This window comes from Oxyura jamaicensis, chromosome Z, assembly GCF_011077185.1.
Source record: "Oxyura jamaicensis isolate SHBP4307 breed ruddy duck chromosome Z, BPBGC_Ojam_1.0, whole genome shotgun sequence".
Classification (NCBI taxonomy): Eukaryota; Metazoa; Chordata; class Aves; order Anseriformes; family Anatidae; genus Oxyura; species Oxyura jamaicensis.
Genome location: NC_048926.1, coordinates 3,450,217 through 3,474,902, shown reverse-complemented (window position 1 = coordinate 3,474,902; position 24,686 = coordinate 3,450,217). Strand labels below are relative to the sequence as shown.

Genomic DNA, 24,686 nt, shown 5'->3' with positions numbered 1-24,686 from the left:
TCCAAGATCTTTGATTTTAGCTGCAGATTTCTTATTCACAGAGCATTGAAAGGAATTGCCAGGGCACGGTGGGGCAGGACCGGGGGTTTCCCAGCCCTGAGTTCACCCAGCTCAGCTCAGGGACCCACCGAGCTGCCCTGACAGCTCTGGCTCCTGCTGCGGTGTTGGGGGTGCAAACGGGCCCTGGCACGACCCCTCCAAAGGATGCACAGTGATGGCCTGGCCTGCAAAGTCCTTTCGGTTAATTGAGTGAGCAGCTCAGGGGGGTGGGATGCAGTGGGCAGCGAAGTGTATTGGGTGTTGGGCACTTCCACTGGCTGGGGAGCCCTTTGGCCACATGGCAAGCAAGGAAACGTTGGAAAAACGAGTGTTGGATTTCCTTTTCCAAGCAGCTGGCAGCAGCACATCGCAGTGGGGGCTCCTGCATGCACAAGCCCCCACACTTGCACATCTCCAGCCCTGGTGGGCACAGGGCTCGCTTCGAGAGCTCCCCACTGCATGCGGGCAGCATCACCTTAGCTGCTGCTCCCCACAGGCAGAGACAACTAGCAGACCTCTGACATGTCAGGATTTTATTTACTTTGTTAAGTTGGGGATGAACAAGATCCCTAGTACCCCAAAAAGATGGAATTGGTCTGACAGGTGAGCATGGAGCAGCAGGCGAGTTTCTGGCCTCAGTTTTCCCAAGTGCTTCCTGTCCCCCTCCCCTCTCTTTTCCAGTTTTATTTATTTATTTATTTATTGTGAATTGGACTAATAGCCCCAAACCTGGAGAAGAGATGTCAGGCCCAGGTGTCTGCTAATAATCTGGTAAAAACTCTGCTACTCTTTGCCTTTCCTGCTGTATGGAGCTTAGAATAGGCTGGGAGATGCTGCAGCCTCCCTGCCCCTTAGCTCACCCCCCTGCTCCCCCTCCTTCCTCGCACCCAGATGGAGTGAAACCGGGACCATTACATCTCGGGATTTTTTTTTTTTTTCAGCGCATTTTGGCTTTTTATTGGTGTGATGATCCAAAAACATGCATACACCCTCGAATGCAAGGCATTAGAATAAAGCTATAATTAAAACATAGTGTGAAGTACAAAAGCAAAAAGACGACTTAGAGTGTAGCAACACCACCAAAGTGTTCTTCCTTCCTCCTCTGAAAACTTTGTTGTATTCAACATGTTCCTGTAAAATAGCATCTTCAATGGAAGTTTTTGTCCCCTCCTGAAGCTAGGGGAGAAATGTAGGGAGAAAAATCCTAGGAAGAGGTACGAGTCTGGGCTGCCCGGCTGTATTTCATCACTGCTCTCTCTGCATCTGGCTGCTCAGTACCAGCTGGGCCTTTCCTTTCATCCCTGATGGAAATGTGCTGAGAAGTGCTGGTTGTCACCAGCTGTACACATTGTTTGCTGAACGCTGTACCTGGGCTCTGGAAGGAGTCCCGTCCTGGCCTTTTTGGGATCCAGCGGGGCTGTACGTGGTCCCTGCAGGACAGGGGATGCTCTTGGGTAATGTGGAAGCTCAGGAGAGCTGCAGGGCTGTGGGTATGTGCTCAAGTCTCTGCTCTGATCCATGGTTTTGGGATGACATGAGCTGTGCCTTGTTGTGCCAGCACGGAGGTCTGAGGAGGTGGGATGCAAGGGGGATGGCAGAAGCCACCAAACAATTAACAGGCAGCGAGGAGCCCTTTTCTGCCCATCTCAGTCCCTTTTCCCTTAACCCCTTTGCTGTCCTTTCCAACCAAATATGCAAGACCATGAGAGGCACAACGATAAAGCAGAACCCACCCCCAAAACTTGGTGCTCCCACCCAGAACCCAACCATGCTTGACCATCAGCCATCATCAACCACGGCTGACCACTGTGGAGCCCACCACGAGGGCTCAGTCCTGACTCAGTCCCTGGTGCAGCACATCCCTGCCTAGCACATAAAGCAACCCAAACCACTCCTTTCTTATCCGTAATGCTCACCAGGTCTGGTGCTGTGGTCTGCTACGCTCCACATGGCACTAGACGCGTGGGACGGCAGCCTGCACCCCGGGCTGGGTTTGAGCTGGCTGCCTATTATTTTTGGCACAGCTCTTCCCATTTGCTAAACAAAATGACAAAGCTGTTGGCGAAGGTGCTGAAATCAGGACAGATTCCTTTCCATCTGATAAGATCTTCTGCAGTTCTTTCCTCCTCCTCATCTGTCCTCCCCTCCCCGATCTCCTCTCCTCACAGTTTGATGTCCTACACCAGGAGGGAGAGGGCATGGCATCGCCTTCTGTGCAGGGACAGTACATCTTTATGCAGCTGAATATGCTGTGGATTTTGTCTAGAGGTTTTAAAATGATTTATTTTATTTTATTATTTTATTTTATTTTATTTTATGTTATGTTATGTTATGTTATGTTACGTTATGTTACGTTAAGTTACATTACGTTATGTTGTGTTATGTTATGTTTTATTATGTATATTTTTTCAGATGCATTATCAATTTGGACATTTTAATAAGGATTACATTCACAAAAAAATTGCAGAGGGTTAAGACATGACTGATGGCACCCACTCACGGTGCCAGGCAGTTTGTAGCTTGTTTGTGAACACGGTGCGAGCCCCCTGGCCATGTGAACCCGAAGCTGCTCCCACGATTTCAGCCTTTCCTGGCCACGAACCACTGGGACGGATGCTAACATCCGATCACGTTGCCCTCCATGGGGGATGTGAGCACACAGCCACAGGCACATCCAGGGAAACAAAGTGCAGGCGCCGTGGCGGTGCTATTAAAAGCCTGGCTCTGGTTTTGGGGGGGTTATCTGCCTTCCCAGGAGGGCTCTAATCAGCCCCAAATGGCCGAGATGGCGTGTCTCTGGTCCTCATCTCGGCAGATAGCAAAGGGCAGACCTTCCGTGGTGGCAAAATTTGTCGGAGATCGAAGCCAGGAGGATGTATAAATAGCCCCAGCATCCCTGCCACCCCCTGCCTGCCCACTGCCCCTGGCCCCCGCGTGTGCCCACTGTTAGTGGCTCGGCGAGCAGGGCCAGGTTGCCTTTCCCAGGGGAACAACTCGCATGTACCAAGGCAGCTTAACAGCATCGGACAGATTTTGTTTTCCCTGCAAACGCGGCTGCAGCTCTCTGCTCGAGATGCCTGTCTCCAGTGTGAGCTGGGGGCCCGATCCTGCTCGGTCCTCAGTGCTCCAAAAATACTGCTGCCATGAGGAAAGGGAGTGGAAATTGTTCTGCTTTCTTTTTATTTTTATTATTATTTTTTATTTTTTATTGTTTTTGTTTTTAGAAAGATGTAGTATCCTCTGTCTCCCTCCATGCATTACCCAGGGGCTCTACATCTCCAGGGTGGGCCACCATTTAGTGAGCACTTGGATCCCTGCATCCTCACAGGGTGGAACTTTGGATAAATCCACATGTGCATATGCACAGTCAAACCCTGCCTGATGCCAAAGGAGGATCCCCAGGGACAGAAGCAGCCAGTAGCAGGCCGGTGCATTTCTGAGATTCCGTGTCGCCTACCAAGCTGTAAAAATATATATGAGCTTGTCATTTGCAGGGGTTCACCTGGGAGTGCCAAAGAATTCACAGCATGTCTTTTAATGAAAAAAGGTCCAGGCTGCTCCAAATAATGTATAGAAACAATAAATATAACTGTAGAACTGAGAAAAAAAAAATAGCTGTGGAAGAGAGAAAGAAGCTGTGAGGACGTGATGAGTTTCCAAAACCAGATTTATATCTCCTAAATTTAAGCCTGCTGCCTGTAATGCCATCTTCCCACGAAGCACTGTGAGCACTTCATAAATAGCTGCTGAGTGATCTTCCTGGCATGGTTTTTGGTCTGAGATCATCTTCAGGGTGCAGGTAGGGAAAGGGGCTGCGGCATCACGGAGATGTGCAGCAATGGGACATACAGATCAATATCAGGGTCAGAGCAGGCCCAGGAATAAAACTCCAAATTGCTTATGTCTTCTTCAACTCTCAGGAACCACCTTCTCGTGCACTAATTTGTGTCAAACAAAGCAGCCATGTAAAATCATCTGCGTCCTGGTGGTGCTCCCCTGTTTCTGCCCGGCCTCCCTAGGCCATGGCGCTGCTCCAGACCCAGCCCCGAGACAGGTCCTCAGCACCACCGCTGGAGGCCACAGCACCAAGGAGGTGAGCCCCACCAGGTGGGGTGGCCGCTGGTCTGCACGCCTGTTTTGGCAGCACCACGAGTTAGTGAAGTGATGATTCCCCACTCCGTGGGCCCTCTCTGCTGGCCTTGGCTTTGGAGTGTGATGGAAAAAGCCAAAGAACAAAAAAGAACAAAGAAAAAGTGATTTTTTTTTTTTTTTTTTCCCTCTATAAGTGCAGCAAAGACCACTGAAGCTGATGAACCCTAGCAGGTGCTTTTGGGGTAGGTCATCAAAAACCTCCCAAGAGCTGGCCAACTCCTCTTCCTGCAAGGTCAAAGCATCCCGATGGAGAACCTCATCCTGCAGTAGGATGAGGACCAAAACTTGAGCCCGTGGTGGTGGGGAGATCGTCTCTGCCCTGCAGAGGGATGTTGCCCTCCTGCAGCCACCACTGGGACAGGCAGCGGGGAACAGCTCGAGGAGATGCAGGTTGTGGCTCTGGAGCTTGATAGACACAGGTTCCAACTCATCGTCTTTGCTGTAGAGAAGTCCTCGAGGCCTAGATGAGAAAAGGGAAATATCAGTCCTGCCTCTGTCACGGGGAATAGAAACAGAAGGTGAAGCGAGGTGCCTGGACTGGTTTTCAGTCAATGATTGCTCTCTGCTGTGGCAGACGTTACTGCCCAGATAAAAAGCAGATTAAAGACATGAATCAAATTTTCTTGAGGCATTTTATGGGCCATGATTTTAAGTGAGAATGCAAATATGGTCTGGGACCGAACTGAGGCTCAGGAAGGAGAAGGAAGATGTGCTGGTGAGTAATCATTAATAGGCACTGACCAGGAGTGAGTGCTGGCGAGCCAGGCTCTGGTCTTGGTCATGGTGGGTTGTCTGGAGCAGTGCTGCTCAGCTGGTGTCAGCAGGGGGACACTGGGTTGTCCTCGTGTGTGCAAGATCAACTTGTGGCCTTGGAAAGAAGTCTCCAAGATGGCCTCTTGCAGCTAGATATGATGAGCAGAACAGGGCAAACTTGGTATCAGATAGCACGGAGATGAAATGTTCTGTTTTGCATGCTTGTTGGCCTTCCAAAGATTGCTGGGGTCCACCAGAGCCGTGTTTGGCACCGACTGGCTCTGTTGTGCAGGCTGGCTCGGTTATGCCAGCTGCATGGTTTGATGACAGCTAATAAGCACAGCTTTGCTGAAATATTCTCTGAAGACTTTTGCTTTGCCATCAAAATCCTCATCAGCAATTGGATTAACTGTAGGAAATGAACAGCTACAACACAAGATAGTGAGTTATGTTAAGACAGATTGTTGGGGTTTATTTAATCATATGGTCTGGGTCTGGGCCGTATTATTCCTATGGAGTTAAATACATCATTCAACCTGTGGGTACAAGAAAAAATACTAAAAAAAATGGTTGATTCCATTGATGAGTGCCCAAAATAAGAAAGATGAACTTTAAAACAAAAAACCCTACAGGGTTGGGCTTTTACCTTAGGATGCATGGGCCATGCATCCCCTCCCACCCAAACATCAGAGACTTTCTGGATCACAGGGAAGGGCTGTGACTAAGTCCTTTGCCAAGATTGTCAGCATAGGAATAAAAAATCAGGTCAAAAGCCCTGACAACTTGATCTGCCCACCCTGTGCCCTCTGGTCATCATGGCTCTGGCATCAAAGACCCTGTAGACATTTTGCTAAGTCAGACTGAGATTTCCCCAGACGCAACAAAAGGCCAAAAATCCTTGTGGCACCAGGCATCAAGAGAAGCCAGAGACACAAAGGATGAGAGTCTGGCTTTTTCTAGTTTTATTATGTGATGCAAAATTTGGCTCAGTAAACGTGTGGTGAAATTCTCTCTCAGCTTCTTTGCCTTGGGTTTTGTCTGACCTACAACCAAACTGCTGCCCTGAAGCACAGGCTGGTCTGTTTGGGTGAGCAGTGGGATTAGCACTTTAACCTCCTCTTGCACCTCTTCTTCAGGCCCCATGAAGTCCTGAAGGTGTTAAATTTGTCACCCACCACTTGCTGTAGCTGTTTTCCACTGGGAGGAGCAAAGTTGAGCTATTCACTGTGGGTGACTCTGCAAGTGCCCAGCAAACACAAGAGTTAGGAGGCATCTCCCCGTGGTTGTGGTGTTGCCCAGCTGGAGCAATGGGCCAGGGCTGCACAGGTCCCCATTTCATTATTCATCCTTTACCTGGGAAATGGGGCCAGGCCTAGGGCAGCCAAAATAACCTGCAGTACTGGGGGACAGGGTACGCAGACACCTCTTGGATGGGGTTGGTAGCTCTGCCATTCAGGAACGGTGGGTCTGATCCCACCTCCTCTGGTTTTAATTAATAGGGCAGTCGAATCATGCCATTAGCTGACAGCATGAGAAGTTATCACCTTCAGAAGCTCTGCTGCTGGTGGCACATGCATTTGTTCCTGGTTTCCACGCTCAGCGGGGCACTATGGAGGATGAGTTTGCATTTAAGAGACGTTGTGTATAATTACTCATGCACTGTTTTGCAAACCTTTCATTTCTTCTAGATCCTCTCTCGTTCTTTCTTCTGCTGGCATCTGGCTTGCTTTGTTTCCATAAGGATGTGAACAGAAAGTGCTTGGGGCTCCCCCAGCTCGTGTGCTGGCCTGGCCCAGCCCATGGGTGGAAGGGAGATGGGTGGCAGGGGTGTGGGACAAGCAGGCATCACCTGCATGCCTGGCCTGTGTCTTGGGATGACACTCGGTGTCTCACGGTGCTGTTACACCTTGATATTACGTGCTAGTCCCAAAGATTAACAAAATTATAGGAGTTTCCTTCCTAAAAGGAAGACGAGGTGTTCAAACAAGTGCATAAAAAGGCTGGTGTCCTGTCTTGGGGCTGATACCCAGCAAAGAGGCATCTCTAATGACCTCTCTTGGGGCTCATCCTTCAGTGCTGAGCTGCATCTCTCCTCAGTTCAAGGGCCAGAAGTTTTGCCGTGGTGCCTGGAACTGCGCTGGGATGTAGGAATTTAGGAATTAACATGCCAGGCTGGGCCACGGGCCCATCCAAGCAAGGACCTTGAGGGAGATGAAAGCCAGTGCCAGATGTTTGCAAAGAGCCTCCAGCACGGATATCTTTCACACCTCATTTCTTCCTCATCCCCACCAGCCTCACGGCTGATCTCACAGCAGCTCATGTTGTGTTTCCTGCAGCCACTCTCCCCGTTTCCTGATGAGGCTGGGCTGCTGGAAAGGGTCTGAGCAAAGAACAAACTATTAGCCAAAATCATAGCCCCTGCTCTCAGGAAGGTGTCCCGTCCATGTCCTGCAGCCACTTAGAGAGACACTTTCTCAGGGCAGGGATTATTTCCTTGCCTTTTTAGGGTTCAGACAAGCAAAGAAATGCCTTTTTAGACAGGCAAATAAATACTTTGATTTGCATGCATGGAAAGTCAGCAACTTTTGAGAAGTTATATGGGCTGTTAACCTGCAGAAACACATTTTAGACAAGGCATTTTTTCCTTCTCTAAAATGTTGAGCCTTTTGTTCCTTTTTTTCTCTTTAAGACAGGCAAACCAAAACAAGCTGAAATTTTCCATCAGCATGCACTTCAGTTCAGAGCCAAAAAGCTACTTTGAACCCAAACCCGTGTTTTGGTTCCAATGTTTTCTGGAGGAAAAAACTCTTAGTCAAAATCAACATTTTTTTCCCTGAGCAATCGACATTAGCTGACCTGCTCTTTTCCCCTGCCATTTGGCAGTGGACGCAAACAAACAGCTGTCTGCATAAAAATTCCTCTGGATATGCAACTGGGTGCCTTGGCCACCGCCGGCCCCCGGTGATGGCCGTGCTCTTCTCTTCCAGGTGCTCCTTTTCAAAGGTCTCAGCATCCCCATGCTACCTCCTGCCGGCACTTCCACCTGGGTCCCCAGCCTCAGCTCTCGGCCGACTTCGCCCTGCCTCACGCGGTGCAGCCCCAGCCGGGGCTGACCCCCCACATGGCCCCCGCGCACCAGCACAGCGGCCCCCTGCACCAGTCCCTGGCGCCAGTGCCAGCCCTGCCCTTCCAAGACGTGGCCGGACCCTCCTTCCTACCTCAGGCGCTACACCAGCAATACCTCCTCCAGCAGCAGCTCCTTGAGGCCCAGCACCGCCGGCTCATGCCCCATCCCAGGTAAGGGGGCTCATGTTTCACAGGTGTGGTCTGAAGGAGTCAAGAGGAACAGAATGGGTTGGGTTGGCTTGGCTTGGGTTGTGTTGTGTTGTGTTGGGCTGGGTTGGGTTGGGTTGGAAGGGACCTCGAAAGATGGTCCCGTCTGACACCCTGCCACAAGCAGGGACACCTCCCACCAGACCAGGTTGCTCAAAGTCCCATCCAGCCTGGCCTTGAGCACCTCCAGGGATGGGGCATCCCACACCTGGGATGCTGGGAAGCTGTTAGGCTCAAGTTTGCAAAGCAGCTTCTGGAAAGTACTATCAAAACTTGCTGATAGCATTAAGTTCTCTTACTAAGTTTGCCTGTAATCTCCCCAAATGCATCTGCCAGGAGGCTGCAGGGCAGCCTCCTGTGGCTGTGGCTGAGGCCTCCTTCCCGTGGGGATCCATGCCGTGCTCACCTAGCACGTCCCAAGGCCACCTAGTGCCACCACTTGTAGGGGAATCACAGCATAACACCCTGGGGTGGCAGCAAACCTATCCTGCATCACAGAGAGAGGCAGACTGCATGCTTGAGCTGCTGCCTCAAAACCGAGTAGGAGATGAGATCCATGTGCCCCACTGGGTTTTGCACATGCAGAGCCCGCTCCTCTGGACCTAGGTGTGCTTCCCAGCTGTGATCCACCTCTGTGAAGTGAGACAGAACAAAATAATTGATCTACAGCACATTCAATCAGGAAAAACAGCCTGAATTCAGACGGGGCTGATGACTGCAGAGAGAATTACTGCAGCTCAGCAGAGGTGGGAATGGGCGCCCAGCCTCATCCTTTCAGTGCTTGTTGAGAGAGGGGCTCAGAAAACGTGTGGGAGCAGCGTGCTTTTTTTGGAAGCATATGGAAGCTGTTTGCGGGCTGTACCCATGCACCGGGAACCAAAGGATGAGTCTTTGTGATAACGCTTTGTTTGGAAAGCATGCTACAGACAGAAAATGCTTTCCTTCTGTACCCTTTCTGTCTGCAAATTGCAGATTCTTCTCACCCAGCTTTTGTTTTGCATAAGCTGGATTTCAGGTGGATTTAGCGATTAGTTAATAATTGGGCAGCAAATACGAGCGGGGCTGAGGCACTGATGATACAAGTATTTATCCCTTAGTCATAAGCCGAATTCAAACAAAACTACAGAGCACAGTTTCACACAGAAAATGCTTTAGTACCTGCTGGCGGTGTTACATATGCAAGCAGGTTGTCAGAGAAGAGGGACTGTGGTGTGGGGGAGGGCAGGAGCCTCTCGCCCAGCCCCACAGCCTGCCCCTGAAGGCATCCAGCAGAGCTGCATCTCAGGAGGCTGTCAGAAACCTTCAGGCATGGGGCACGAGGCCCTGGTAATGGGAATCTATGGGGTGCCCTAAAGGTGAAGCCTCTTCATCTCGCAGCTTCCTGACATGTTTATCCAGTGTTTTCCATGGATTTTCCTTCTGATAGCTCCGTCGGTGAGCAGGGACTCAGCGGGGAGTGTGGGTTCTCAGTCTGTAATGCAGAGCCTGCTTGTGCAGCCACCTCGCATCTCTCCAAGCACAGACTGTGATCAAGCGGCACATGCTCTCCCCCTGAGCGGAGGGTAGTTCAAATGGACACAAACTGCAGGAAGTAACTTGACTCCCTAGAAAAAAACTACTAACTCTTCCACTTTCTACTACTTACCTCTCTTACTACTACTTTCTACTACTTACCTCACAATGGCAGCTGGAGCAGAATAAGCTGGGTCCCAGGCTGGCGTGTCCATCACCCACAGAATTGTTGGCAAAGGCCAGCGAGAGTAAATTCTGCCGTCAGTTACTCCTGAGTGTTCCTGTTATGAACGAGGTTCCCCGGGAGTTTACGGACTGCACGGAGAGACGAGACAACCTGCCACTTCCTCATGATGATGGATAACACCCGCACCGGAAAGATGCTGTCTGTTGTTTATGGGCATGACTGTGGAGAAAAAGAATATAGTGAGAGAGGCACAAAGCTGCTAAGGAAGAAGTTTAGTTTCCTCTCTATTTTTTTTTTTTTCTTGTAGCCACCAAATAACAGCTCCTGTAAACTGAGCACATGGGGACGGTGCAGGGGCGGCGAGTGGAGGACTGTGTTAGGTCCATGGTGACCAAGAGCAAATGCTCTGGGTTCCTGTTCCCACCATCCTTGACACCTGTCTGGGTTCTTCTGACCTGGATACATGATATCAATCCCAAACCTCTGGGTTTTCCCACTGTTTATTGACATGTGCACATGCCTACCCATTGCTACCTCTCTTCTGGTCTCCTCCTCCCGCAGGCGGGCTCAGGAGCGCATGTCCGTTCAGCCCCACCGCCTGCACCCCAGCTTTGACTTCAGCCACCAACTGCAAACTCCACAGCCCATGGGGCCCCAGCCCAGGTATTTAGCCGAAGGCACGGACTGGTAAGTCTTCCTCATCTCCCCCGTGTGTTGAATGAGGCGCTTAGAAAGTCCTGTGGGGGCTGCAGGGGTTTGTGAATGCCTTCAGGGCTCAGTGCTTCCATGAGAGCTGGTGGCTGAGCACAACAGATATAAAGTGGGGAGTGTGCAATGGGGAAACTCATCCCTGAGAGACACAAGAGCATGTTAAAGCCTTTATGCACGTGTACAATAACATCAAGGCATCAATATTGCCCAAACCTCTCCATCCATGCATGCAGAGCGCACCTAAACCTTAATCTTCCCCAGGGGCTTTTCATGCTGCAGCCTCCAGGGCAGCAGCTTCCAGGGTCTGTTTCCTCTAGACCAACATCTCTGTCTGAAGGAGACCTTCTGCAGTCCACCAGGCACTCAAAAACAGTGTCCACAGCTCTTCCATAGCCTGTATCAGTGGGCACAGCCCTGCCCTGCCCTGCAGGGTGGGGTGAACCAATTAGTAGCTGTTAATCGTTCTCCCATCACTGTGTCTGATGCCCTGGAAAAGCTGAGCAAAGCATGGGTTGCTCTGTTTTCAGAGCAAGTTTTGCGATCCTGCACATTTAATAAGGCAAGGGGCCACAGGGCCCTACTCGGAAGAATAGGAGAAAAAAAAAACACACTTCTGAGTAGCTCCTTGTTAGCTGAGCAAAGCCCATTCTGCGCATTGAAAGGAAAAAATAGCATGTGAACATGTAATTAGAGACAATCGTAGTGTGTATGCACAAGGGGACCAAAATAAAATGGCACAGGAAATCTTAATTATGGCATTTCCTAACATCTGAGCAGTTTGCTTTGCAATTGGAGAGTTCTTTTAACACAGTTTTTCTTCCTCCTCAGGGGTAATAACATACAACCAAAAATATGGCCAGATCCTTCTGTCATTTTCTTCTCAGGTGTTCCCATTACCAGTACCGCCGTGAGGTGAATTTGGCCGGTGTGACATTGTTCAGATCAGGCTGCAAAGCGGTTCGTGCTCCATCTGGAGAGAGCCGCTCTTTCTGCCTCTCTTTCTGTGCACACCGCTTAATTATAATCATTAGCAGGATCTGATAAAGCATCATTTAATCTTCCCCTCCTGCGGGGGGGGGGGGGGGGGCCCCCGTGTTGCTGCGTTGCCTTACAAAACCTAAGGAGTGGGCACGCCAGAAATCACATACCGTGTACACATATTGGGGTGACTCACTTCCCCTCGGGGCACACGTACAGTTTTGCCCAGTGATGGATATAAAACTTCTCTCTGATGTGTTACCACCACGTGAGCCGCTCTTGTTCAGGGGCAGCAGGCAGCGAGGTGGGAAGCAGGGCTGGAAGCTGGGGCTGAAGGTCATCGGTCACCTCGGACGGCCGAGCCTTGGTTAAAATCTCCTGGTGGAGGAGAAATAAACTCCCCCCTGAGCTCCATCCTGTGTTGGCATTTATTGACGACCATTCAGCCCATCTTCTTGCCCTTATCCCTCAGATTCTGGTCACTGGCAGCCCATGGACTGTAGGCATCACAGCTCTTGAACCTCACCTCTGGGTGTCAAGGTGCTGTACCTGTGGCACAAGGTAGAAGGTGATGTTAGTTTGGGTTTTCTTCAGCTAGCGTGCTCCAGTTGCTCATCCCCAAGCCCTGGGAAAACACCATTGCATGCAGTGTTCTGCTTTGGGCAGGCATCACTTCAGGAGCCTCAGTACTGGGTTGAAGGATCCAGATGCAGCACTGCACAAGCAGTTCAGCAGTGCTGCTGTTACAATTACTTGTGCAAGTTAATGATGCCCATTAGTCTCTGAGAAATCCCTTCAGCCCCTGGTCTCAAGGTGCTCGGTGGGTTATCACACCTGTTTGCAGGCAGGGAATATGAGCAGGCATTGAGGAGATGGCCAGGGTCGTACATCAGGCCAGAGGCAGGGCTGGGATGATCCCAATATCTGATAATTTCCAATTGAGCCTCCCATCCACCTGGGAACCATCTCGAGCCACAGGATAAATCTCCAAAAATGTGACACGGGAGCTGGAAAATGCCCAGTCCTGTGGATTCCCACCCTGGCTGTGTTCCTGCCTGTCTCCTGCTGTGTCTTATCCTCTGCCAGGCTTTGTCTGTCCAGGACATGGCCAGCACACGGCCAGCAAAGACAGACCCCCCCCCTTTGCTCCAATTTGATGTGGGGGGACTTATTAGAGGGCATGAAAGCATTGCAGTTGTTACCTAGTACTCAGGCCGTGCTGGGTAAGGGATTTTTGCGTTTAGAATCACAGAATAAGATTTACTGTCCCCTCCTGTCCATTAACTGCTGCTGGGCACACTGCTGCTGTTTCACAGCTGCTCCAGGACACGTCTGGGTTGCTCCTAACAAGCCGTGGCACTCGCTGCTGCTGTCCTCCGTGGAGAGAAGGAGAACTTCAGGCTGGAACGAGGAGCAACCCCTGTGCTCTAATTAGTTTTGCTTTGACAGATGCGAAGACAATAGTTATCAGAGCGCTGGCTTTTGTAATTACGATAAAGTGAATGACATTCAGAGCACATGTTTGCTGAGAGACTCGGTGGCTGGAGAGACAAGGGACCAGCTAATTGGATTATGGATAGGTTATGGATAGGTGCTGTGCTAGGTCTCCTCCCATCCCGTGCATGCAGGCTGGGATGGGGTTTGCAATTCGGCTCTGCTTGTGATGTTTGCTGGGATCTAGGTCACTTCAAGAGTCAGCGTTGATTTGGGTTGATTTCTGGAGGGGCAAAACACCCAAACCCACAGAAATGAGCCCCAGGACAGGCTGTGTATGGGGCAGTGGGACTGCCAGGGATGTCCTGCTTCACCGCTGGTGCCCTGCTGGTTGTGTGATGCTGTTTCCTCAGCTGTCTCTTCCAGACATTTCTTAGAACCTTTGTTATTTTTTCTTTATTATTATTATTATTATTATTATTATTACTGTTTATTTTGTATGAACAGCAGTTCTGGGGTTCCCCGAGGCCAGGTTTGATGCACTCTCCCTTGCAGGCAGGGAATGACTCCCTTGTCCCCCCCAAGCCTTCCCAAGACCTGGGCTGGGAGACCTCCAAGGTCCTAACAGACACCCAGAATGGCCCCTTGGTTCTCTGCCCTCAGGCATTTATCTGCATTCCTGCAAAACGCGATTATCTGCAGCGATTGTGGTGCAGGGAGGACCCATCCAGGCTGAGTTGCTGAGCCTGAGGATCGATCAGAGCCCCCAAAACACTGCTCTGCAATTATCAGGCTACAGCTCTCGACTCCAGCTACCACAAATGATAACTGGCATAAAATCAACCCTTACGCTGCTTCATTCTGCCTTGGTGGAAGGAAAGGTGTTTGCCCAAATCCAAAGATTTTAAAGCAGAACCATCACCTTGTGTTGAGGCACCCATGGCTGCTCAGAGCCCTCCCCTGCCCTGAGTGTGATTGATCACAGCCCATAACAGGCAGCCACAGCCCCATCTTCCTCCTCCTCGTGCCCGCAGGGACCTCAGCGTGGATGCAGGCCTGACTCACGCCCAGTTCCAGGTCCGGCCGGTCCCTCAGCCCTATCAGCATTACTTGGCCACACCTCGGATGCACCACTTCCCCAGAAGCACATCCTCGACACAGATGGTAAGTGAAACGCTCTTACCGAGAAATGTTTTATGCATTGTCTGCCAGAAGGCAGTCAAAATAAAGGCTGCTGTCTTTCCATCACCTGTCTTCTGCGAATCCCACTTATCTCCGGCCGTGGGAGGGAGTGTCTGAAAGGATAACGTTGCATCATTGCACTCTGGGCTAGAGAAAGGAAAGAAAAGCTCAGCTGCTCTGGAAAGATTCAGCCCATCGCCTGCAGCGCACTCACAAGCTGCTCTGCAAAAACCTGGGAGACTCAAAAATGATAAAAAAAAACAATGTTATTAATGCAGGAGTGAACTGCAGGTTCCCAGGGCTCCCTGCATGCAGAAGGACTGGTGTTAGGTGGCACTTCCCCAGTCTCAGCCCCCAAGACCATCCCTCCTCACATACTTGCCATCTGCATTGTCCTCGATGCCTCCTATTAAATTTGTGTGTGACCTGGTGCAGAGGTGGAGCTGGGGCTTGACAAAAATATCTTAATAATAATATTAAGTTGATTCTTAATAATATTAAGAATAATATTAAGACCGAGGGCGTTTGCTGGTCCTTCTCCTAGCAGGGAGCTGCGTTTGGAGCTGAGCCACCCAGAGCCCTGCTCATCCTTTAAGTGCCCTCAGGAATGCCATGAGGGTGCTCTTCCCTTGTGCCCGTAGTCAGACCCTGACACCTGCACCCTACAGCACAGCTTTAAATACCAGAGCTTGGGTGAAGAGAAATCAATGCATTTAAAGATGAAAATTAAATCTCTTTTTAAGCTAATCCATGCTGAGAGATTGGAGCTGCAGCGTTGCGGATGCTATAGGAATAATTATACAATGAAGAGTTTATTTGACATATTTTTAAGACGTGAGTTTGTAGTTATTATTTATAGATCTATTTTTTTTTTTTTTTTAGTTATTAATCCACTGATTTTTTGATTATTAAAAGACTTCCATGGGGGAAGGTGTCAGTCTGCTCTCTCATTTTCAATTTTTGAAGCACTAAATTTAAATCGAGGCACATGAGGGATTTCTTTGTGCTAGCCCAGGTGGCTTTATTTTTCTCCCTCGCTTCCTGCAGGTTGTTCATGAAATCAGAAATTACCCTTATCCTCAGCTCCAGCTACTTGCTCTTCAGGGACTGAACCCAAGCAGGCACACGTCGGCTGTGCGGGAGAGCTATGAAGTATGTATCCTGGGGACGGCGATTATTAAATTTTTAAGCCCTGGGAATCCATGCAAGCTCTGGCATAAACTCGTAAGGCTGCCTTATGGCTTGGCAGTCGCAGACGGGAATGGGATTGAGACCTGCAGCCATTTCAGTAATAACCAGGAAGCAAAAGGGGTTGGGTGGCTTAGTGAAAGATGTTTTATTCCAGAGTGCCCGGGTCTGGCTCTGGCTGACTCTGGCTCCCTTCATGGCTGTGAATGGAGTCCTCCATTTCTATGGGGTTTTGTTTTCCCTGCCAAACGGGGCTCAGACTCCACCCCGTTTTCTGAAATATTGGGTATCTTGTGCTCCTCCACCGGTGCCTCCCGCGAGCACTGCTGATGCCATTTTGCTGCTGTTCCCGTGCCGCAGGAGCTGCTGCAGCTGGAGGACAGGCTGGGCAGCGTGAGCCGTGGCGCCGTGCAGAACACCATCGAGAGGTTCACCTTCCCACACAAGTACAAGAAGGTGAGCTCCCCAAAACCATGGCACGGCCACCAGCCCCCCGCAGCTGGCCAAAGGTTGTGTGCATGGAGCGGACAGAAGGAAGGACTTTGGTGGGTTGTAATCCTCAGGGGTGGCAAACCAGCATCATCAATTGAAATATTCCCTGAAAAGGACCATGAAATCCAGAACTGGTGCCTCAGCATCCTGTGGGACTCTTGGGCTGACGCGGTGGTGTAGCTCTGCTCCCTGTTTCTCCACAAGGGCACTCGCTCCATGGTGTGGGGGCAGCTCGCCCTCCTTTCACTTTGCAAGGGGCATCTCCTCCACTGAAGCTGAACTCTTGCCCTTACGGAAGTGGATGCCAATTTTTGGGGTAGTGCTAATAGAAAACAGGAAAACTGCTCATTTGGGTAGAAACGTCATGTTTGCCATCCCCATTAACAATACGTATGTTGCATTGCCCACGTTGGAAGGGACTCAACTCCTGCTGCACTTATCTCTGACCACATCTCCAGTGGATGCATAAAAAATATATATTATTTGGAATGGGTGCATGGGGGGAAAGGAGAGGAAGGAGCTGGCAGGCTGAGTGCAGCATGGGGCTAAGGCAATGCCCAAGCCGGCGTGGGGCACAGTGGTTGGTGCCCTTACTGGCAGTGGTGACCCTACACATTTCAGGGTCTGCAGGAGAAGCACCCAGCAAAGCAGACTGTGGGGCCATCACTGGCACATGGAGGACCAAGGAGGTGTTGGGGCTGTGCTGGGGCAGCGGACAGGCTGCTCCTTGGGGCACTGCCTCCAGTTCTGGGAGGAGGTGTGTGGACCATGCTGGTGGTATCCTCCTCCTGCTGGCTGTTTATGCTGGGCTGGCTTCCCCAAGCTGGAGGATCTGGCTGATGGATGAAGCTCTTATTATTTGCCTTCCTGCAACTACCCAGGCTTGGCAGAGCATTAGAAAATCAATTCCCAACCAAATTATGTCTTTAACCTTGCTGCAGAGAAGACCGCAGGAGGGCAAAGCTGAGCAGGAGGATGGAGAGGAGTCGGACACTGATGAGAAATGCACAATCTGTCTGTCCATGCTCGAAGATGGAGAAGATGTCAGGTATGACCCTTCCCTCTGCTCCACTGCCTCTCGGTGACGTCTGGGTTGTGCTTATCCTGATAACACTGCTGTGCCTTGGTGGGGCTGTGATTGCTGGGTTTAGGAAAGCACATGCCAATGTCCAACTAAAAGGGCCAGATTTTCATAGGATCTCCTGGGTTTGGATCACCTGCTTCAAAACCACCCTGTTGGGTGGCCAGATGTCCTAGGATTATGGGTGCCAGGCCCCAAACAGCCATCTGGAGCTCATGGGCATCAATGTCTTGCCTTTACAGATGACCAAGTATGATAAAAGGGAGACTGTGTGTCAAGTACAGGGGAATGGGGCTTGTGGCTGGGGTGGAGCTGCTTTCTTACAGACTAAGTGAGATCTCTCAGCCTGCACGGTCACAGGGAGCCATCCTGGGCCACAGCAAAACCCTTGCTGTCAAGGTCCCCAGGCTCCTGGCTGGGTCCAAACTCTGCTTGATGGGGACAAGCAATTAGAAGAGCTGAGCTGTTGGTGAAGGAGCTTTGGGTGGGCAGTGCATCTGCACTACTTGGTCCTGCTCCTTGCCCTTTAGCTGCCTTAAGCTGTTGTTGAAAAGCTCTGATCTTTTTGCTGTGGGCCTTTGTGGTTTGGGATCCTTCCTGGCTAATGAGAGCCACCAAAGAGATGACAAAGGTGGCAGAGGTGAAAAGTAACCACATCCCCTGGGGCACACCAGACACCCAAGTAGGAGCAGTGGAGACCCACTGACTGCTGGTGAGCCACCAGGATCAAGAACCCAAGTGTATAACTTGACACTCATGAAAAGGACAAAAGCAGCAGCCAGGGTAGTTGGTCACTTCAACAGCTCAGCTCAGAAGGATGTGGCATTTCTAAGGGGTTTTGTCCAAGAAAGGACACCATCTCTGCCCTACTGCAGGGTAAGCTGGTGTTCCAGTGCCACCACGCTGATGCTTCCCCATGTTGAAAGCAGCCCCATTTACACCTTTCTGGATGTCCTCAGACCCCCGAACCCCCTCCATCCACGAGGTCCCTAACGGGTGGTGCTTCTCTCTCCACAGGAGGCTACCTTGCATGCATCTCTTCCACCAAGTGTGCGTGGACCAGTGGCTGGCCACCAGCAAGAAGTGCCCCATCTGCAGGGTGGACATTGAAACACAGCTCGGCTCGGACAGCTGAAAGGACTGGCTGGACACACCATTTTCCTTATCAGGTCGTATGGCCATAAACCCTTGCAGCAAAATTTTTTGCCTTCTGAGCCATTTGATTGAGAGGAGAAGTCTGCAGGCACGTTAGCGAGGAGGAGGTGGCGGTACAATATCTAGCGGTAGGAGATATTGCACATACGCAGGATACGGGCCCGGTGAAAGGGAGCTGGCATTCCCGGAGCTCAGAGACCCCGTGCTGCAGAAGATTTAGTGTTGAACTTGAAGGAACTAGTTGTGGTAGTCTGGCCTGTCAATCCTGCATTTCATGAGGATTGTATATATACCTCTCGAATACGTAGAAACATGTTATAGGGGTCCTTTAGCTATTTCTATGGATGGCAGCTGGAGCATGTTAGCTTAAGAAATGTTGTGTTTGATGCCCTACTCATCTTGTGGTGGACATGTTGCTGTTACCTAATTTGCACCAAATATTTTTTCATAGATTCCTTATTTTGGTGCCTGATTAATACATTGCGGAGGGGGAATGAGGAGGTCAAGCTTTCCCACCCTTGGGGGGGAAGAGGCGAAAAAGCAAAATCCTGTTTACAGTCAGAAGGGTTGCGCTCTTTGCCTTGGCTGCGTGTGCTTCCTTTCCGTGCATTTACAGTGCTGCAAATTCAGAGACGCTTACAAAATAAAATAAAATTGGGAACGAAACGAGTGAAGCAATAGGGAGAGGCTTCCCTGTAAGCTTCCTGCTTATCTGCTGGTGCTGGGTGCTTTCTGGAGGGGCACGATATCAATGGGGATGCTGTTTCTTTGCTTTCTGTATCTTAACAAAGTGTCTTGGCATGCCGCAACCCAAGGCAGGCCATGGATTTGTGCTCTTGTGCTCTTGTGCCATCTTCCATACTGCTTTCTCCTGTGAGCCAGGGGCTGGTTGGCTTCAGCGCGCTGTGGCATGTGCCCCCTGGGGTCAGACACCTCCCAGGCTCCTTGCTGGTCCAAAATACTGGTTATGGAGCCGGCTCCTGTAACTGTGCTTTGGGCTGTAATTGCTCAGAGGAAGCTCCAGCGGGACAAAGCCCAACACCGCATGATTTGGGGATATTGCTAGCGCTGTGGCTGGGCTGGGGTAGAGCCACCGCCAAGCTGCCCTGCTCCTGTTCCCCATTCCTGCCCACAGCAAGGTGGGAGAAAGGGAGCAGGGCCTTTTTATCACATGCGGTCATCCTGCTTCACTGCTTCCCCGGTGAGAAATCACGGCACAGGGACATTAAGGAGACGTACAGCACAGGTGGAAGCCTTTCTTTCTTTTCCGTTTTTTTTTTTTTTCCTTAATCCACTTGGGTTCATTGGCTGTGGGGTCAAGTCTCTCAGAGCAGGGATTGCAGAGGTCCCTCTCTGATAATGGGATGGGAGGAATTGTTGCTCATGAGACATCGCCGTGGGTGTTTTGGTGCAGGAGGGGAATGCCAGTTCCCGAGGGTTCTCTGCCTTCTGGAGGGGCAGGGTTTAGCCCTGTGCCAGAGCATTGTTGTACAGATGCATTTCACTCCTTATCCATATGGAGAAAAGGGTGATTATTAAAATGAAACCTAATTTACCAGTCTCCATTATAAAAATGCACAAAACTACATCAGGAGGCTGTCCTTAGAATAGAAGTACCACAGAATCATTGGGGTTGGAAGAGACCTCCAAGACCACCTGGTCCAACCATCCCCCTACCACCAATGTCACCCACTAAACCATGTCCCTAAGCACCACGTCCAACCTTCCCTTGAACACCCCTTGAAGGAGTGGGCCATTTTGATCCAAGCTCCCCTTGAAATAAAGACCTCAGCTGAAAAACCTTTGGTGAACAGGCATTCACAACCAAAAAGCTTTTTTTTTTAAGATTTTTTTTTTTTTTTTTTGGAAACTAGGAAAAAAAGAGATGCGGAGGAGCCAGGGGAACAAATCCTGAACTTTATATATTTATAATGCAGATGTGGTGGAGCTGAATCGTGGCTCCCTGAGCACCCCTTCTGCTGGAGCCAAGTGATGCTCTCCACGTAGAAATGATCGTAAATTACCATCTGGGAGATTGGAGGATTCCCATGAGCTGTAACAGGAAAACACCGACCTCGGAGGACCCACAGATATTATTAGTATTTTTAATTTTGCCAACCTGGTGATGAGAGTGAAGGAGGTGCGTGGGGCTGCAGGAGACTTTCTCCCATCACTGCTTCTGCAGGTAGAAGGGAGTGGAGGGAGGGTCACAGTGACATATATTTGTTTGGTGACATTTATTTGCCACCTGCAAGTGATGGTTTCACAGGGGATACAGCAGTCCCAGCCCTAATGTCCAGAGAGATGTGGGCTCCTGCAGCAAGGGGTGACCCCCTGGGACATACGGGGCTTGCTCCAGCAGCAGCAGATTCAAGCAGCATTAAAAATAATCCTAATACCACCAATAATACGGACAAGAAAAGCGAGACATTGATCATAAAGCACACTGTAAGCCGGTCTGGTGCACCCAGGCGTGAGCTGGGGGCGAAGCAGGGGAGGAGCGGGGCAGGGGGACCCTGGCTGTGCGGGGAGGGAAGGAGGAGCGCTTCCGAACCGCGCGTTTTCTTAAAGCCTATGCGAAAGTATTACTATCTGCCTAACGAACAAGCACAGTTTTTAGATAAAAAAAAAAGTAACAAAAAGACAAAAAAATCTGGTGAAGAAAAGCACCAAACTCCCGTGGTCTCGTGCGAGTGACTGATCCCGAGGTGCGTGAGAACCGACAGCGTCCGGAGCTGCAGCGGTGTGTCAGGTTCCTGTCTGCGTGGAAATCATTTCTACGAGTAGGTCGCGATGATAGGAGGAGTTTAAAACAAACCAACAAACAAAAAAAACACACGAAAAACAAACAGAAAATCTCTAGGAACAAAACATTGATAGTTTACAGGGTTTTGTGAGTTTAAATGCCTTATATTTAACAATCATAATTTATGACTAACTTGTAGATATTGTGGGTTCTTATTTAATTATTTTTATAGTTGTTTTTTGCATTTTTAATTATAATTTATTTATTTAGAAATTAATACTAATTTTTTTTATTACTCCTATTACCTCATTTTTGCATTGTTTCTGGGAATGGAATGCTTTGCATGCGTCGGTACTTAAAAAGAAATTAAACATGGGATGTGGGGGTAATGCTTATCTTGTCAAAAAAAAAAAAAAAGAAGAAAAAAATCAGGGTGTGTGATTACAAACTGTATTACTGTGGTGCTGTTACCTTGGATACATTCCATAAAAATGCAAACCTTTGATTCTGTATGCTGTGACATAGTGGAGAACTGCAATATAGTGACTGTGTTTAGCACATATATATGAATATTATTTGCACTCATAATCAAACTCTGGTGATCCTTTCACTCGTGTCCTTGAGCATTGAAGGCGGTCCGTAGTGCCCTGAAAAACCAAAATTTCAGTCGATTCCTGCCGCCACCCTGTCCCAGTGCTCGTGGTGATGCTCCTGCCCTTGCTGCATGCGTTACCTGCAATAACACCCGGTGAGCCCCGCTGCGAGGCTGTGCTTGGGGCAATGCATGCATTCAGTGCATGACTCTGCAAATCGCTTCAAAAAAAACTGCGGAGGGGAGCCCAGGTGCTGCGGCTCTGTTGGGCTTTCGGTGCCTGTTGGGTGCTTGGTCTGGCTGCGTGCTCCCTGCCGAGCCGCCCCCTGCATGCACCCAGCTGGGAGCTCGGGGGGGGGGGGGGGGGGGCAGGAGGGAACTGGTGGAGCCTGGGCTTGGGCTCTACAAAACCAAGGGTCTGCCAGCAGATTTTAAGAGATGACCCCCCTTTGCATGGAGGACATCTGGTCCCCACTGTGGTGCTGTCAGGGCAGGGTGGTGGGACCTCAGCTCCTTCGCTGCTCCCAGACAGGGCTGGGAAACGGGGGCTGGATGGACGATTTGGGATTCATTTGTCACACCAGGCCATGAGACTTGGCTATAATCCAGCTGTAAAACATGCCTGGAGCAGAAACCCTATAAACTAACCTTCTTGTGAACCTTCCACTTGCTTTTGGCCCCTCTTTTGGGGCAGAAGGCTTGACCTGAGGCTTGTGGAACTGCTGTAGGGCTGCGAGAGGCTGACGTCCTGCTCCTGCAGCGGTGGCCAAGCATCCACGTCCCCATCCCCAGCCACGACCGCACCGCTGCTAACACGCTGACCCTTCCCAAAAGGCTCCTGAATAGCCAGTGCTTGAACCATGCAGGAGGGTTTTAAAGCACCCCAGAAAACATTTTAAGCTTTAAGCCATAACTGCAGTGGGTCAGCGCAGACGCTCGGCTGTGCACAAATGCAGAAACAGGGCTTGGTGCATCCCCACCCCAAAAGGCTTTGGAAGCAAATCCCTTTTGGGGCAGGAAGGCACGACACGACTGTACCTTCACCCTTCCTCTTCGTCCCTTCAGGGTGCTGCTCTGCTTTGCTGCCTTTGCCTTACCCTAGGTTTCCACGTCTTCCCTTGCTGCTCTGTAACTTTCTTCCCTTAAACTGTGTTTTTGGGCTATGTGGGGATAGGGGCCGGGTGTCACCCCACAAAGACACCGTCAGAGGGACACGTAAAACATGGGGCAAGCAGACAGAAATCCTCCCCTTTAATGGCCCGGGCTGGTGAAAGGATCACCCACATTTTTGTACTCCTACTGCTGTTCTGTTGTGCTGTGCAACATTTTGCTACATAGACTATTTTATAGAAGAAAGCTAGAAAAATATTTATTATTAATATTAAAGCAATAGTGCATTGAAGAAATGAAAAGACATTAGAAATTGTGTAAATGCTTAGATTCACTTTTGGTGGATTTTTTGTACTTTATTTATAACTAATAAAATGAACTGCATTGCTAACTATAAACCTGTGGGAGCTGGCAGGACACTTGTATGGTCTTTATTTACCACTGAATCCCAAATCTCACCTGTAACCATTGTGTGAAACCCACCCAAGTGGGTGCCCAAACCCTCCTGGAGAACCCCCCCCCTTGAAGGTGAAGCCTTCAGCATGCAGAGAAGTGAATGCTGGTAGAGCTTTTTCTGCTCCCTTCAGCCCTGAAGCAGTAAGAAAAGAAAAACCTACTGAAAAAGAAAATAATAATAATTAAAGAACTTTAAGGCGGACAGAGTTGAGGGCATTTTCCATCCTTTTATCACCCTTGGAGAACCCAGGGGGTCAAACACCCAACTTTGCTACCCCTTTCATGGGTCCCCTTGCTTATTATTATTATTATTATTATTATTATTATTATTATTGCAATGAATGGTGTCAGTCTCCCTCCTGCCTGTTCTCCAGATGACTTTTCCTCCTCATGTGTTTTGTGTCAAAAGGCTGTGACCAGTTTCAATTATGTGATTAGACTGAGCATGCCCTGGGGACAGACGCTGCTGATCAGGAGATTCGGTTCCTGCAGCTGGGCAGAATTGCTGGCTCCTCTAGCACCCAGTAAGGGCTGTGCTAGGGATGCATCACATTCAGGCAAGCTGAAACTCCCGTTAGAGCAAGCTTTTACAAATTCTATCAGAAAGCAGGGAAAGCACGCTTGTTTGCCGAGATCTCGTTGATGCCCTTCAAAAGGGTTACAGCGCTGAGAGTTGCTGGAGATCACAATCAGTTTTGCTTCAAAGCTACCACAACAGAGCACAGATGTGCTGCGGAGATCTGATCACTGCCCTGCAGAGCACAGCGAGCTGAAAATGGCTTTGCACCCATCAAGGTACAACAGCACGGCCAGTGCGGGCAGCCACTCTCCCCATTTGCCCTTATTTATTTTTTGTCATAGCTAAATCATCATCTGGCCCAGGAGTTGCAGCTCAGACCTGTACAAGCCCAAGAGTAAATATAAATAATAATTATTATTTTTCAATAGGACATCTTTTCTGTGTCAAATCAGCCTGTGCACATATTGATGGCGTAGGGGATGTTGCAGGGTGGATGCTTCATAGCTGTGAGTTACCCTGCCTCCGTGAACATAGGGTTGGTGTGGGTATATCAAATGCCATCTGATGTTTCACTGCAACTTCCTAGAGATGCTTGGTTTAGTTATCAATGTCCTGCAGCAAGAAATAGCCAGTCCCTACCAGTTAATCTGACACTGCAAAGGTCTCCTCGGTTACATTTGTTGTCACTGAGAGCACCAAAGTGCAGGATGTCATCGGGCTCCCAAAATGAAGGGGACCACAGACAACAGGACAACCCATTTTTGCAGTTTCCTACTGGGTGCCACCATCCTTGTCCTTTGCCCTCACTTCTCAACCACATTCCTGGTGTTTGGTTGAAGGCATGTGCACTAAACACACACCAATTAAGAAAGAAAGCGAAAAATAAGGTGGAAGGTAGGGGAGCAGGAGCTATGCATCTGCACACCCCAGCTCTGCCCCAGGAGGCAGACGTGCCCTGAGCCCTGCAGAAAGCAGAGCTAGGACAGTTTTGGCTTTTTTCCTCCCCAGCCCTCTGTTTGGCCAGGAATGTGTTGGGTTTAGAAGCTTAATGCAAACCCACCCCCT

The 24,686-nt window shown here is 49.9% G+C and overlaps 1 protein-coding gene across 1 annotated transcript in view; it reads left to right on the top strand.

The window, feature by feature from the left end:
- RNF165 (ring finger protein 165) overlaps positions 1-23,043 on the top strand; it is a 29,046-nt gene extending 6,003 nt beyond the window's left edge. The window contains exons 2-9 of the mRNA XM_035309787.1: positions 4,605-4,610; positions 7,932-8,241; positions 10,538-10,663; positions 14,134-14,263; positions 15,329-15,433; positions 15,830-15,925; positions 16,903-17,009; positions 18,060-23,043. Coding sequence (XP_035165678.1) covers positions 4,605-4,610; positions 7,932-8,241; positions 10,538-10,663; positions 14,134-14,263; positions 15,329-15,433; positions 15,830-15,925; positions 16,903-17,009; positions 18,060-18,177 — 998 coding nt within the window. The 3' untranslated portion in view covers positions 18,178-23,043. The remainder of the gene's footprint in view (positions 1-4,604; positions 4,611-7,931; positions 8,242-10,537; positions 10,664-14,133; positions 14,264-15,328; positions 15,434-15,829; positions 15,926-16,902; positions 17,010-18,059) is intronic.
- Positions 23,044-24,686: the final 1,643 nt, after the last annotated feature.